The sequence below is a fragment of the Rhea pennata genome, chromosome 21 (assembly GCF_028389875.1).
Source record: "Rhea pennata isolate bPtePen1 chromosome 21, bPtePen1.pri, whole genome shotgun sequence".
NCBI classification, from domain to species: domain Eukaryota; kingdom Metazoa; phylum Chordata; class Aves; order Rheiformes; family Rheidae; genus Rhea; species Rhea pennata.
The window spans coordinates 3,194,877-3,210,673 of NC_084683.1; the positions used below are offsets into that span (position 1 = coordinate 3,194,877).

The window sequence follows — 15,797 nt, forward strand, 5'->3', positions numbered from 1 at the left end:
TTGCTGTGAAGGCCCCCTGGAGCCACCTCAGGGCGGTACTCATCTGCACAGCCTCTGATGGTACAGCAGAAGGATGACCGCACAGGGGTTGTCACGACATGATGCCATGCAGCTCTGAGCGCCTTGGCCTGCTGTACTGGCACCCGCTGAACTTTCTGAGAGGCCACACTTTCTGAGAGGCCACACAGTGCCATGGCTGGCACAAGTTCCCTGTGGGGCTCAAAGTGCACAGACAAGGGCTGTGGGAAGGGCAGGCTGGCGGACATGCTTTCAGGGCACAGGAGGCTGACACGTGAACTGTGTAGCACACAGAGGCGTTGGTGCAGTGCCTGGCACGGGGAGAGCTAATGGTGCTGGGTCCTTTGTGATACAGTGTGCTGCACCAAGCTCCAGGGCCTCCTTGCTCCCTTGGCAGCACAGTGAGAGAAGAGGGTGGACCCTTGCTCACAAGGTGGCCTAAATTTCTGCTCAACACTGATGTTCCTTTGGGACATGATTCTTTCTGCTTCTACCCTCTAACCCTCCCTCCCTCCACACACATTTATTTATCCCTAGTCTAAAAACGGAAAGGAGGGGGAAAAACGTGCAAACGCAAAGGCTTCTCTTACCACAGCAGGCCAAAGTCTCGCAGGAGCGGGACATGGGGCTGCTGGCAACAGTGGCAGAAGATGCCCATGCGAGGCATGAGCGCTGAGAGTGAGTACTTCACATCACATGTGGCACTAGGTGTAGGCCTCAAAAGAAAGACGAACACAAGACAGGAACTGCTGGCCCACAAGGAAGGCCACAGCATCCTAGTCCATTTACTGACTCCCCTTGAGGTCTGATGTGTGATTTTTCATCTGCAAGAAAAAACATACAGCACGGCCTTTCCATGAGGAGCCCTCTGGCCCTGTCGGCAGGACCAGACACATCACTCTGCCTAGCACAGTGCGCAGCAGCACCACGGCCTGTGCATACATGCCTGTTCTGCCTCAGAGACAAGGGAGGGAGCCTGGAGTCACCCCTAACAGTCTCAGTGCCAAAGCAGCCTCAAGCTGTTCTCTCTGTATTGCACAGGGCACAAGAGCTGCAGATCATCACTGTGCCCAGCTGACAAGTCAGGCTAGGCTTTGCCAGCATCACAGCTGCAGCCAGATAGGGCTCTGCAGTGAGCTGGCCAGGCAACAGTGCATGCTGCTGTGTGCCCTCAGGGTAGCAGGGTGGGGGGCATAGCAGCCTGCACTGGCATCCAGGGGCATCCCAAGGCAGCCCGCCCTGGGGAAATGGATGTCTGTGCCACCACATGCCCAGAGACCAGTGGCACCCTCCAACTCATGAGCCCATTTCCGCCTCAGGTGGATAAAGGCAGGTCTGCCCACTCAGGCATGGCTTGTATGAGGCGATCAGAGAGCAGGGGGTATTTTTAGGACTGACTTATTCCAGCCTCCTTGTCACAGCTGGCCACAGGCCACCACTGTTTTCTCTGGACACCCCTTCCACTCCTCATGACAGGAAGCCACCAGAGAAGTGTCCCAACAGAGTGGGCGGCTCCCTAGCCCTAGCCTGGCCACAGTCCCTGCTTCCCCATCCTCCTTCTGGCTGCAGTATCTTTGCAGGTACTGAGAGAGCCACAAGTGGTTATCTCCACTCCCATTGTCACCAGCCTGTTGGTCACCCCAAGATCCTGCACTGCTGGGGCAAAGAGACCAGAAGGTGCTGAGTCCAAATGACACAGAGCAGATGCTGCCAACACTGCACATCATCGCAGCAGCTGGGATCCCACAGCCCCACAGGGCTGTGTGATTACATGGGAAAGTGCAGCCTCCCTGGCAGATGGCTACCTCTGACTCAAAGCTCAGAGGAGGCACATGTGAGAAGCAGCTGCAGGTGCTTGTTGCGTTGAACAGCTTTGATAAAGGATATTTGCATGCTGATGGTTTTTGCACCTTGGGCTAACCCCTGCACTGCTGGAGTAGGACACTCACAGCTGTTAGCTGCATGATGCACAGGTATGGGGCAGGGGCTGTCTGCTCGTTTGCCCTGCCTGGCTCTCTTGATCACCATTGCTGTGAGGCAGGAGTTCCTGTGGCCATGCTGGTTCAGGGCTCTGGAAAGGGGCCAGCTGTGTCTCCGTGTTCCTAAGGACCCTGGGCACAAACATATCCTGGGAACACAGCTTGATCTAGTGCTGCAGAGCACAGGCCCTGGGAGCCAAAGCTGTGCCCTGGACCCGGCGTGCTGGCAAGGGCCAGTCTGGGCTGAGCAGGAGTGGTCCTGGTAGCAGTCAGCACGGGGAGGGCTGGCCGCAGGCCTGGTAAAGGGCCATAAACTGCACGGGCAAAAATCACCACCTTCCTTGGGCCTTTCCCAAACCTACAAAAGCTGTAGCCCCAGACAGCACGTCAGGGCAGTTCTGGTGCCCTAGAACCCCGGGGCAGGGACAGCCATACTGCTTAGGCATCTCCTCTACTCCAGGCATATCCCAGCAGAGCCCATACAGGCAGTGGCAGGGCCACAGCCAAGAAGTCCCTTCTCAGGGCTCCTCCAGCATCTAGGCACTGGTTATGGCTGCACATCAGCACAACACAGCACTTGCTCCTACACCTCATCGTGCAGAGTTGTGCAGTAGGTCAGCTCTGAATCCTCCTCCAAGCCCTCACAAACCCTCACAAACCCCAGGGCAGAGAGATCTGGGCTCAAGTAGAGATAAGTTTTGGTAAAGGAGATAACTAGGGCCACGGTGCACCCTGCCTCCCAGTACAAAAGCTGGCCCTGGCCTTACCGTCTCCTCAGTGTCTGTGCTCTCTTCTGCACTGTCGATGTTGCGCAGGTCACTGTGCCCATCAGCTCTGGATCCCTCCTTCCCTTGGGGCTCCCGTGGCCCCTCTCCTGCTGGGGATGGCAACTCTGCACCCACTTCGACCCTTTTCTTCTCGATCTCCTTTGATCCTGCAGGGACAGAGACTGCAAAAACTTGGAGTGCCTGAGCAGAACAGTAGTCTTATCCTCGCAGGGCAGGGGGTAAAACTCCATGATGCCAAAAGTCTGTGGTCAGCTTTCCCATTACTAGGAAGGAGGGAGGCCCAGGGAATTTTCCAGCAGGCTCTGGAGGCCAAGCTCATTCCCTTGCATGCAGAGATGGTGCCCACCCCTCAACTTCGCACTGCCTCGCAGCTCCTACTTGGGGTTAGGCTCACCCTTTGGCATCCAGGCTTCCTTGTACCTGCAGACTGGCCTTGTACGAGCTCTGTACAGACACATGCATGTTGGAGCCAGCTGGGATTCTCCCCATCATGATTAAGTATGACATGTATAACATCCCCTCACCTGAGAGACGGTCTCTCCGCTGGTCCATGCGGTCCAGGCTTTCCAGCAGACTGTCCACCATGCCTTGATCTGACTCAGCTCCCCTTTGATTGAATGCAGCTCTTCGGCCCGCACTACAGGCAGTGTGGGCAGAGGAGCTGTTAGAGTCCCAGACAGGGAAAAGGCAGAGCCAGGGAAATCCACAATCCAGGGGCAGCATGCTCCAAAGCATCCTCCCACCAGGCTCCTTCAGCCTTCCCAGGGCAATCGCGTCTCTGGGCAGTGGCAATGGTTTCAGGAGACAGCCCCCAGACAGGCAGCCAGCCCAGGATGGGCTGTTTCTCTGCTGGAGCAGGGGACTCACAGCAGCAACGTTAGCACCGAGCAATTCACTCAGGCACAGGCACTGCTGTCAAGCATCAAGAAACATAGCCTAGGCTTCTGTGGCTTAGCAACTACCAGGGGAACTGATACTTTGTGAGTCTGTGTCACTGTGTTTCTCCCCCCCACAGCACAATCTTGCCTCCATGAGCAAATCCCCAACCTCTGTGATCACCAAAATGCTTCCAGCATCCTCAAGGGCTTAATGGAACTATCACCTTGCTCCTTCCCTTCTACCCAGGCCACGTAACACTTACACTTTGTCCGTCCTGTCACGGAGCTGGTGCTGCTCCTCATCCCAGGCTGGGGGCTTAGACTACTTTTGCCTCCTGCCCCAACATGAGTTCGTCTGGCCTTGACAGGGATGCGGTTAATGAGGGGTGGGATCTTCCAGTACTCATATACCCTACAAGAGCACAAAACCACAGCAGTGTGAGCAGGGCCTAAAAGGCATGGCAGCAGGACAGGTTAACATCTCTGGCTCTGTTCCTCCAGGCAAAACCAAGGGGTGAGGGATTGTGCCAGGCAAAGGTACGCCTGCATTACAGGAGGTCACAGTGCCTACCCTGGCCTTGCCCCTTGCTGGAGCAGGCCAACACACTGTCCCTGTCCCAGCTGCTCCACCCTCAAGGTATGCAGCCCCGGGAGTCTGGGTACAGGTGTTCCTTGAAGAGGGCAGTGTTGCTAAACTTCTCCTAGAAGTGGGGAACAGATGCCTGGGGCTGCCAGCCTGGGACACCCAGCTCATGCTATCAGTCAACAGAGCTGTGATCATTTGCCAACCCACATGCAATCAGCACATCCCAGGCCTGGGAGGCCACACTCACCGGTATGGGAAGTCATCCCTGTAGAGACTGTAGTCCAGATCACAATTACTGCTGCAGGAGGTAAGAAGAGAGAGTCACTCACACTGCAGTGACCACTGACGTGCCACAGCATGGCACAGCACTGCTGTGAGACAGCCACATTGAGCAACATGTGGGCACAGCAGGACAGGGACATCCACTCATCCTGCACAACCTCCTCCTCTGCCTGGGGAGCAGGAGGCATCTTAGAGGGTAACAAGTAGGCTTCCATGCAGGACAGCACCGGGAAGGTGGCTCTGTGCTGGCAGCAGTCTGCCCCCAGAGCCAAGCAGGGTATTTGGGTGCTCGCAATGGAAAGATCCCCCTGTGCAGCACAATCTGGAGCAGGCCTTGCTATCTGGAAATCTGCATTTAGCGCTCTCTGATGTTAAATTTCACAGTCCCTTGCTGTCTGCTCACTCAGCTCCAAATTAAGAAGTGATTTGTTAGCAAATCACTTCCAACGCAGGCAGCTGACATGGTTGTAATAAATCATGCTCTGTGAACCAGGAGGGGATTGGGGGAAGAAAGATGCTGAAGCTCATTTTGCCATTTCAGCTCTTGCAGAGTTGGTGAGTGTTAGATTAAACCTAGCACAAGGTGAGACAAAGCTCTGCTTGGAGCATCATTGCTCTGCTGGGAGTGGGAAGCCTTCTCCAGCTATGTGCTAGAAGGGCAGTTGAAGACAAGGTCCCCCTAGGGCCAAGGGTGTCGCTGCAGGCAGCAGGAGCAGCTGCACCTGCCCACAGAGGGAGTGGTGCTGGAGCGTGGGGTCTCTGGAAGAGTTGAATGTCTGCTGGAGGGTCTAAAGAGCAACCTTAGCTTCCCTGTCTGTGCCACTAAGCTGTAGCCACTTGGGCTGACACTTGGGTATAAGGCCCTGGGTGCTGCTAGTGCTTGGGAGCTCCCTTGTGGTGCAGTGCCTTTGCGGGCAGTGCTTGTCAGGTGCTGTTGTCAGTTGTTGCCAGGTGACTTATGCAGCAGTGCGTGCTAGGGCCATGCTAAGCCCGTGGCTGCTCTTTGGGCTTGTGAGGCGACTTTGGTGTGAGGCCCTCCTTGGCAGTGCTGTGGCCATTGGTGCCGTGGCTGGTTCTTTGCTCACTTGTGGCACAGTGGCTGAGAGGCAGAGGCAGGCATTGTGCTGAGGTGCTTTGTGCCTGCGTGCCTTAGTGGGCAGTGGCAGGCACGTGGCTGCTGTTAGTGTTTGTGCGAGGTGACTTGTGGAGCAGTGCGTTGTCGGTCAGTGCTAGGCCCCTGGCTGCAATTTGTGCTTGTGAGGTAAGTTGTGCCCGAGGCTCTGATTGGCAAGGCTGTGGCGCTTGCTGCTGCTAGTTGCTGGGAGGCTGCTTGTGGCGGAGTGTCTGCTAGGCCAGTGCTCTGTGGGGACCTGTGAGGTGCCTTGTTGCTGTGTGCTTTGGAGGCCAGGGCCAGGCCCCTGGAGGCTGTTGGTAGTTGTGAGGTGACTCGTGCACTCGTGCGTGATTGTGGTGAGCTGTGGGCAGGCTTGTAAGGTCCATTCTGCGTGAGGCCCTCGAGGCCAGTGCGAGGCGCGTGGGTGCTCTTGGTGGTGCTGAAGTGGCTAGAGTTGTGCGTGAGTGGCATGCCGAAGAGGGCAATGGTAGGCGCGTGGCTACTATGTGTGGTGCTGAGGCGACGTGTGCCTGAGGCCGTCGTTGCCAGTGCTGTGGCCCTTGGTGCTGGTGGTGGTTGTGAGGGCCCTTGTGCCACATTGCGTTGTAGGGCAGAGCTGTAGGCAGGCTTGTGAGGTGCCTTGTGCCTTGTGCGTCAGCGGTCAGTGGCAGGCCGCTGGCTGCTGCTGGTGCCTGTGAGGTGACTTGTGAAGCAGTCTCTGCTTGTGCGGTACTGGTTGCAGGGCTGCTCTTTGCTGTTGTGAGGTTGCTGCTGCCTGAGGCCCTGAGAGGCCCCTGGCAGGCCAGCAAGCTGATGTTTGCGATGGTGAGGTGCCTTTTGCCTTGTTGTCCCAAAATCTGGGTTCTGTTACCCGGTGTGCAAGCAACCAATAGACACACAGGGTCGAGATATTTATTTCATTTCTGGGCAGAGATGGGTGCTATGTGGCAAAACCACAAAGCTAGCACACCTTCTCCCCCTCTCATTCTTGATTTATGCACACTTTTCAGGGAGTATTTTATACAAATCTTTCTATTGGTTACAATTTTATTAGCTTAGGTAATCGCTCTGCGCTTGCGCTTTCACATTCTTGTTAATTAGCATAGGAAGCGAAGAGGAGGTGGTAACATCATTATCATGTCATTTCCATCTCATTATTCATTTAGAGGTGTGAAGTTTAATATGTTAATAAGCCTTAATGAACCTAAGGTCACTTCTGGGTTATTCTGCTGTTTTTGTCTTACCTACCTCTCGTAATCTTCAAAGCGCTGTGGTTTCATCAAGGTTCTTTAGCTGGAGCTGGTTATCCTTTGCAGTACTGTTTTTCTCCCCCCTTGTCCTTGAGTCTTGTTAACTATTTGCAAGGTTTTTCTCACAGTATCTCTCTAACATTGGGGGTTTGCACTTGTGAGCAGCTGACAGGTCAGGAGAAGCCACGTGTCCTGGATGGTGGTGGTGAGGTGACTCCTGGGTTTGTTGCGTGTGCCCAGAGGAGCGATTGACCGCTGCAGAGCTCTACAGCAATACAGAAAGTCAACTAATCAATCAAGCAGATGTTCCCCATTGTCTGACACCAATTCTATTCCACTCCATCATCCTAAGTTAGTACTACTACTTTTAAAATGCAGGTGATGTTCTCTAGTGAATATGGACATGGAGTTTGTTTTTCCCCTTGTTCCTAAGTAGAAGCTTGCAGGCTGCTCCCAGACAGCTAGGGAGTCCAGCTAGACTTTTTAAACTGCTAAATCAATCGAATGCTGGTGTAAGCAGTGTTAGTAATCTCCTATCTCCAGCATGTGTGTGTGCTTTGGAAATTCCTCCTGTGGAAACAGGAGGGAGCTTGTGAGATGTTCCTGCAAGGTCTAAATGCTGTGCCTGTCTTTCAGGTGTCCACGTGCTTTTATGACACATTTGGATCTGTAACACATTAGAAGTTGATAATTTTTTGTCTGAGTATGCAGCCAGTGGAGAATGGGTGCAAAGTCTGTTGGAGGAGACAGAAGGAATGTCACCCCCAAACAGGTACCAGCCACATTTTGAAAGAGATTTCTTGTTCAGGGAAGTTGAGGCACAAACGAATGGCAAGAGGTGGCCTGATCAGGGCTTGTGAGAGCACTGCTCTGCTTCCTGGAGAAGGGAAGTATCCATGTATAGGACTGTGAGTGGATGCTGAGAGGCAGTGCGTGTTGCAAAGCCTTGGAGGACTAGAAGGGAAGTGAAGAGCTGGAGAGCTAGGCTTTCTGTGTTGTGGGGCACTTGGGGTGCCCTGTGCATTGCTGATGCAGGGGTGCACGTTTGCTGCAACCTTCTGTGAGGCGAGCAGTGGTGTGTGCAGCATGTTGCACTGCAGGGGTGCCCTGTGGTGTAGCCAGGTGGTGGTCCCAGTGTTTTGTTGTTCAGCATGGGAGGAGATAGCTGGAGAGGGCAGTGCTGTGTGTGGGCAGTGCTGCCAGAGTGGGGAGCTGGGGAGCACTGCAAGGTGAGGGTGTGACTATGCTGGCTGGGCCTAGGCTGCCCTGGTGTCATGGGCCAGAGTTGCTGGCAGCCTGCTGCCTTTGATGCACTGAGGTTCAGGCCTCGGGGTTGCCAAGCGCTTGCCAGCACCTGCTGCATGGATTTTTCCTGAAGGCCAGGGAGTGTTTCTCCTTGCTCTGTGCTATTTCCTTTGGTTCATAAGAGCTTTGGTCTGCAGCAGTGTTTGCTGAGAGGGAAAGACGTTGTGGGAGATGCACTTTGCCAGCTCGGCATTAGCCCGCTGGAATCCCTTTGAAGGAGTGAAGGCCTTGTGGTGTGGTGGTCTTTGGAGAAAGGCAGGTGAGTTCTTGGGAGCTGGCTATCAAGGGGCTGAGTCCTTCCTGTAGGAGATCTGTTTGGAGGAGTGCATTTGAATGGGAGCAGCAAGGCAAAAGTGCCCTGCAAGGGATGCGCAGCCCAGGTCTCTGTTCCTTCCAGGTGCAGTCTCTGCACGTTACCCCACCATCGTGCTGTAGTGTGACCTTTCTGTGCTGTATTGGGGAAATAAGAAAGCAGCCACGTGTAGACATCAGTGTGCTAGGTGTGGTGTGGTTAGGTGCTGACCCTGCTGACCTTGGCAAGGGACTTAATTTTGCCTGCACTTTGGGTGGTGGTGAGGAGCCCGACTTAGCTCTAGCTGCATTGCTCAGAGGAGCTGGAGTCAAGGCAGTGGTGGTGAGCACATAGATCCCACCGCTGGCCTCACAGTTGTTTGGCATGCATTATGTCCCCTCTGTTCTTGAAGCCTTTTACCGCTGGCTCCATTGTGGGAAGGCCTAAGTTCAGGAGCTGTGTCATGTCAGGTACTGCTCTGGGATGGCTCAGCACCACACTTTGTCATCTGGCATCACTCCCTGGATTCTCTGAGGATGATCGCTGGCAAATGGCAGGTCGTCAAGGCCAGGGCATAGGTCTGTGTGCTCACTGACTAAGTTTCAGTGCCAGCCTCAGCTGTCGAGTGTTGTGTGTGGCTTGTGAATTGGACAGTCAAGTCCTTCTGCTCCTTTCAGGCAAAGTGGGTCGTGCTTCCTGGTATACTTAAGACATGGAGCACCATCTTTGACCTTTTGGGGCCAAAAGCATCCTTCTGGCAGCAGGCGATGCCCAAGCAGCCTTGCATTTATTTCAGAGATTCACAAAGCTGCCATGAGCTCCAGCAGTCTCTGAGGCCACTGCATTTTCCTTGGTGCTGAAGCCTGCCCCCAGCCTGTCATCTCTGGGTACCTTGTGGGCTGTCAGGGGCACTTGTCATCCGTATGTGGAGAGTGAGCCTGTGGAGCTGTGCTTGGGCTTTCTGTGTTGTGGGGCCCTTGGGGGTGTCCTGTCTGCTGCCATGTGTGGTGCTGTGCCCTGTGCACCACTGATGCACAGGCACATGTTGGCTCAGTGGTGTGCTGCTCAGCATGGGAGGAGGTGTCTGGAGAGAGCAGTGCTCTGCTCCCAGAGGCCAGCCTGCCATCACAGTGTCCTTGTGGGAGCCCTGAGTGAGCACTGGTGCTGACTGTGCTCCCTCCTTGGAGCATCCTGGTGTGAGCAAGGGATGCTTGCAGTTAGTTGTTTTCTGTCAGCTGAGGTTCAGGCTTGCAGTTTTTGAAGGTCTTGATGCTTCCTGAGTCTTGGGGGTTTTACGGCCTCTGCTGGAGAAAGTGGTTTTCTCACTGCTTCAAGGCTTTCTGTGGAATCTGGACCCTGATTGCATCTTCCCATCTCAGAACGTACTCCATTCTAATCGATACTGTCTTTCTTTCTAGGTTGCTCCAGTTGTGTAGGTTCCCTGTGCAATCCTAGAACCACTGAGGATGGAGGCAGGATGCCAGGGTGTGACCCTGTAGCTGTCAGTATCTTTGCCACCATTGTGAGCCCTGTGTGAAAGCAGCTGTAAGTGAATGAGATGAGGCTACGCGTGGATGTGAAGGCTTCCATGAATGCACCCATCTTTCATGGGTGACCTGGGGCGTGTGAGTTCACCTCCTGATACCTCTGGTGTGCTGCACGTCCCACATCATACAGATGCTGTTACTGCCAGCACACTCAGGAAATGAAATTGTGCCTCTTCCTTTTCCTAGAAGGTTGTGGTGCCCTGTAGGATGAGTGAAAGACCCTTATAATACATGCCAGTATCTGTCAAGTGCCTTTGTGTGAGTGCTCCAAAGCCTTGGTAGCTTGAACTGAGGAAGTCTCAGAGCTGTTGGGCTCCTGGCTCTGTGAGGGCTGAAGATGTGCCCAGGGCCAGGCTGCTTGTGGCACTCAACCCTCAGAGCTGTGTGAACCCAGCTGTGGAGCCCGGACTCCTGCTGCAGAGGCTGCGCAGCCAGGAGAGCTGGCATTTCAGCAGACTGCCAGCCTGGGGCTGTCTCCTTTCTAGGGACTCATTTCAAAGCCTCTGCACCTTTGTCCAATCACAGGGGCTCTGTGGTAGGTGAAACGGGGCGTTGCGGAAGATCACGGGATGTGACGTCACGACGAGGCAGGGCTAAGACAGGAAAAGACAGTGCGAGCACGTATATAAAGAATTGTAACGACGCAATAAACGCCATTTGCCGCATCCTCCTTAGGGAGTCAGTGTGGTGTGGCCCAGGGGCGGGCGGTGTTGCGGGCTCCTGACCTCACCCTAACTCTGGGTATTGTTGCGACGGCAACAAAGTGGTGACCCCGACGTGACTGGGTGAGGGTGGTCGCCGGGGCGACGGGGGTGGCGCCAGATGATGGAAGCAGTGATTAAGGTAATTCAAACGTGCGCGAAGGAATGGGGAACTTCTGTGAAGTCGAGCGCAATTTCGGCGTGTGTTGAATGCCTAATCCCGGAGGGTGCCGTGCAGCGCCCTGCGGACATTCTTATCTCATCAAATTGGCCTCGGTGCTCCGAGGTGTTAGCAGAGCGGACTATGTCCGGCCACTCGGGAAAAGACCTTAAGGCTTGGGGTGTCGTGCTTACCCTGCTTCACCGAGCGCGGGAGGAGCGGGATACTTGGCAGGCAGCACGGGGCTTGCTGTATGACTCGCAGCCGCGGGGCACCCAAACGGGGGACCCCTCGGACTCGCCGGGGGTATCCGAATCGGTGACGCAAGCGGCTGACAACGCCGATGAGAACCCTTTGTCCCCATTGGGGCCGCAAGTTCTGCCGGTGCAGCCCGTATCAGCTACAGCGCCGCAAACGCACGATCCTACACCTCCTGGTTATCCTTGGGAGGAGTTGCGAGCCGCCCATTACACTCCGGGCGGCGGAGGATTGCCTCCTGTCCTGGAAGAGCCTGAGAGTGAGGCAGATGCCTCGCTTCCATCGGCCCCCATCGACAGGCGTCCGGTAGTGTCGGCCGACGACTGGTTGCCGGGATGCTTGATTAGACAAACGTGGAGAGACACGGGGACAACGGGGGGGAGAGGGAGATAGGACAGGAACTGATACAGATGCCTCGTTGCAAACGGGCCGGGCGGTAGTAGTATGGCAAGGCAAGGATGAATGGCAGTCTGTTTCTGCCCAGGATACCGCTCAATCAGTACAATTTTTGGAGGCTAAAGCCGTGTGCCTGGCTCTTGACTTACCGTATGAGGGTCATGTAAACATTGTCACAGATTCTATGTTTGTCTGGCCTTCATGGCCACGCCCGGCCACGCTCCTGGCCTTCATGGCCACGCCCGGCTGGGCAGGCACGGATATTGCCTGTATGCTTGAGCGCCATCTACAGGATCGCGGAAGTACTGTGTCCATATTACATGTAAAGAGCCATACCAATGTCCCTGGATACTACCAAAGGGGTAACGCAGTGGCAGACCAAGCCGTGACGTGGGTGTACACCCTTCAGGATGCGCGCGCACTCCATGACCACTTTCACATAGGTGCACGTGGACTAGCCAAATCGTGCAACATTTCTATCTCGGACGCCAGAGCAGTGGTAGCCACCTGTCCATACTGTCAACATAGCCCTTTGTGGGGGGCGGGTGTTAACCCCCGAGGCTTGGAGCCTAACCAGATCTGGCAGACTGACTTTACCTGGTATGCGCCCTTCCAACCGCAAGCGTGGCTTGCCGTCACCATTGATACGGCCAGCACGTACCTTGTGGCTACCTGTCACCGTAAAGCAACCGCCAAGGCCGCACAATCACATTGGGAAACAACAATCGCTGTCTTGGGACTTCCTGAGGTCATCAAAACAGACAATGGAGCTGCATTTGTTGCTCACAGTACTCGGGAGTGGGCCAACAAATGGGGCATCCAATTAAAACAGGGAATTCCATATAACAGCCAAGGTCAGGCCATAGTCGAACGTACCCATCAAGTTCTGAAGCAACGCTTACGGGCGCTTGGGGAGGGGGATGGATTGGGCATAGGTGGGAAACGTGTCCCCTTACCCCTCCAGGCCAACCTTTTAGCTCGCGCACTATTTGGCCTGAATCATTTTGTGCGCGGGGAAAATCGAAATGCTCCGGTCGACAAACATTGGGCCAAAGCAGCGGTGGAAGATGGCCCTCCAGTCAGGGTTCGAGATCCTGAGTCAGGGGTCTGGGAGGATGGTTGGACCTTTATAACAGGAGGAAGAGGATACGCGGCGATCCGCAAGGGAGAGGCAATACGCTGGGTACCAGAGCGGTGGATACGTCCTGATGTCCATCAATAATACTCACCTTAGTTCTCAAGTGTCTTTTGCAGGTTCCGTGAGGAGGAAATACGTTCTTGTGACTGGCTGATATCACGAGAACAGCGTCGCGGGAAAGAGAATGATGCCGAGTTCACAAGGATTGGGAGTTGCTATGCACGCTTAGCTTTGCTTTGGGGCTTTCACCCTGGCTTGAGAATTACAAGGCTGCAGCCTGCTTACAGCATTGGCATCCCTGGCCTTGCCGCATGTGTATGCAGCTTGCGGCGCACAATTAATGAGTTACGGCGTCCTCACTCTGGTTATCAACGTCTCATGATGATTCAAGAAACAGCGACTGTATTGTAGCATGGAGAGGGGGACTTGTGGTAGGCGAAACGGGGCGCTGCGGAAGATCACGGGATGTGACGTCCTGACGAGGCAGGGCTAAGACAGGAAAAGACAGTGCGAGCGTGTATATAAAGAATTGTAACGATGCAATAAACGCCATTTGCCGCATCCTCCTTAGGGAGTCAGTGTGGTGTGGCCCAGGGGCGGGCAGTGTTGCAGGCTCCTGACCTCACCCTAACTCTGGGTTTTGTTGCGATGGCAACAGGGCTCCAAGTAAGGAAAGGAAAGGAACCGAGGTTACTTTGAGGTCAGGGCTCCTTCAGGACTCTCAAATGTTTCGACATTGTGTCTGCAACTTCTGTAGTACTAAAGAAAATCTCAGTCCCTCCATGCTTAGGTGCAGATTATTGAGGGAATGGGGATGGAAAGCAGCAGCCTGCTCTGCCCAAAGATAGCAAGATCCTGCCCCGTGAAAAGAGCCACATCATGCAAAAAGCCAGCTCTGTGCCTGATCTTGTGCTGATCATTTGCACATGCCTTGTGAGCCTGGAGTGCCTTGGCCACCTTTGGTGTTAGTGCAAGAGCTTTCCTGTGTGTCTGGGTTTTGGAATCAAGGGAAGACTGAGCAGAGCAGTGCCAGGGGAGTGTGCAAGTGGGGAGTGCCCTGCATGCCTGTCTTCTTGCTGGCACTTGGTTGTATGTAGTAGACGAGCCAGCTGTGTGGGGCAGAGACAGTGTGTTTGTAGACTAGCTGGCACAGCAGAGGTCTGGCGTGAGGTTAATGGCTGTCGCAGTGCTGAGTTGCTCTGTCAGTGTCAGATACCCTTTTCAGTGCAGCTGTTTCCTGGGCTGATCTCTCAGCTTTGGCCGTGGAAATGGAAGTTACATCCTGCTGTCCTTGTGTAGGTGCTCCAGGGCAAAGGCTCACAGCTTGGACTTGATGGTAATAAAGGAAAGGCCAGACCAATTGTTGCTTTTTGTGGTTTGTGCCCAGGGTGATGGAGTGGAGATGTCCCGTGACCTGGAGTGAGTCTTGCCAGGAGATTAAAGCCATCTGCAGAAAACTTATGTTTAGAGTGATAACAGCATAATCAAGGGCCATGGGAGTGGCCCAGGTGAGCTTCTGCTCTGTGGAGGTTTGCACTTTTCAGGTCACCTGTGACTCAGTACCAGATAGACCAGCAGCAGGCACATTGATGCCATTTGCGTGGGTGAGGTGAGTTGTGCCTCTGAACCCGGTAGGTCAACAGCATGCCCCTAGCTTTGGTGAAGATGGTGAGGTCCCTTGTGTCTCAGTGCCTCATAAAAGAGGAGCAGGCCTATTGCTGTTGTTTGCATTTTTGTGGTCAGTTGTGCATCCGTATGTGACTGGGGATCAGCATGGACATTGCTGCTGTTTGTGCTTGGTTAGGTCAATTGTGCCCCTGTCCCGAAGAGGCCGGGGCAGATCTATGGCTTCATGGCTGCCTGTGCTGTCACCTCAGCCTCAGTAGCTGGCAGTCCAGCTCGATGCATGTTGCTGATGGTTGTGTTGGTGAAGGCATTGGGCCTCAGGATCTGCTAGGGCATCAGCAGCCACATTTCTTGTTTTTGTCCTGGAGAGATGACTTTTGCTTCAAGGAGTAGAATCAAGCACATTTCTGCTTTTGTGCTTGTGAGCTCACTTGTGCTTCAGTGCCTGATAGGGCAGCAGCAGGCACATGGCTCCAATGCAGACTCTGAGGTCACTTTTGTTTCAGCATGTGAGAGGCCAGTAGCAGGCCCATGGCTTCTAGTTTTGCATGTGAGGTCACACTTGCCTCACTGCCTGATCAGCCAGCAGATGGCACGTGGCTCTGATGCAGACTGTGGAGTCACTACCTTCTGAGAACAGGATAGGCAAGCAGCAAGCAAATTCCTTTGATGAACGTTGTTAGGCCACTTGTGTGTGGTAGGCGACACGGGGCGCTGCGGAAGATCACGGGATGTGACGTCCTGACGAGGCAGGGCTAAGACAGGAAAAGACAGTGCGAGCGCGTATATAAAGAATTGTAACGACGCAATAAACGCCATTTGCCGCATCCTCCCTAGGGAGTCAGTGTGGTGTGGCCCAGGGGCGGGCGGGGTTGCGGGCTCCTGACCTCACCCTAACTCTGGGTATTGTTGCGACGGCAACAAAGTGGAGACCCCGAAGTGATAGGGTGAGGGTGGTCGCCGGGGCGACGGGGGTGGCGCCAGACAGACGATGGAAGCGGTGATTAAGGTAATTCACACGTGCGCGAAGGAATGGGGAACTTCTGTGAAGTCGAGCGCAATTTCGGCGTGTGTTGAACGCCTAATCCAGGAGGGTGCTGTGCAGCGTCCTGCTGACATTCTTATCTCATCAAATTGGCCTCGGTGCTCCGAGGTGTTAGCAGAGCGGACTATGTCCGGCCACTCGGGAAAAGACCTTAAGGCTTGGGGTGTCGTGCTTACCCTGCTTCGCCGAGCGCGGGAGGAGCAGGAGGCTTGGCAGGCAGCACGGGGCTTGCTGTATGACTCGCAGCCGCGGGGCACCCAAACGGGGGACCCCTCGGACTCGCCGGGGGTATCCAAATCGGTGACGCAAGCGGCTGACAACGCCGATGAGGACCATTTGTCCCCATTGGAGCCGCAAGTTCTGCCGGTGCAGCCCGTGTCGGCTGCAGCGCCGCAAACGCGTAATCCTACACCTCCTGGTTATCCTTGGGAGGA

The 15,797-nt window shown here is 54.7% G+C and overlaps 1 protein-coding gene across 1 annotated transcript; it reads right to left on the bottom strand.

The window, feature by feature from the left end:
- Window positions 1-803: 803 nt before the first annotated feature.
- On the bottom strand, window positions 804-6,925 carry LOC134149715 (heterogeneous nuclear ribonucleoproteins C1/C2-like). Its single transcript, XM_062592926.1, is given in 7 exon segments — window positions 804-842; window positions 2,765-2,931; window positions 3,310-3,369; window positions 3,372-3,422; window positions 3,927-4,075; window positions 4,497-4,547; window positions 6,894-6,925. Coding segments are annotated over 7 exon segments (549 nt in total).
- Window positions 6,926-15,797: the final 8,872 nt, after the last annotated feature.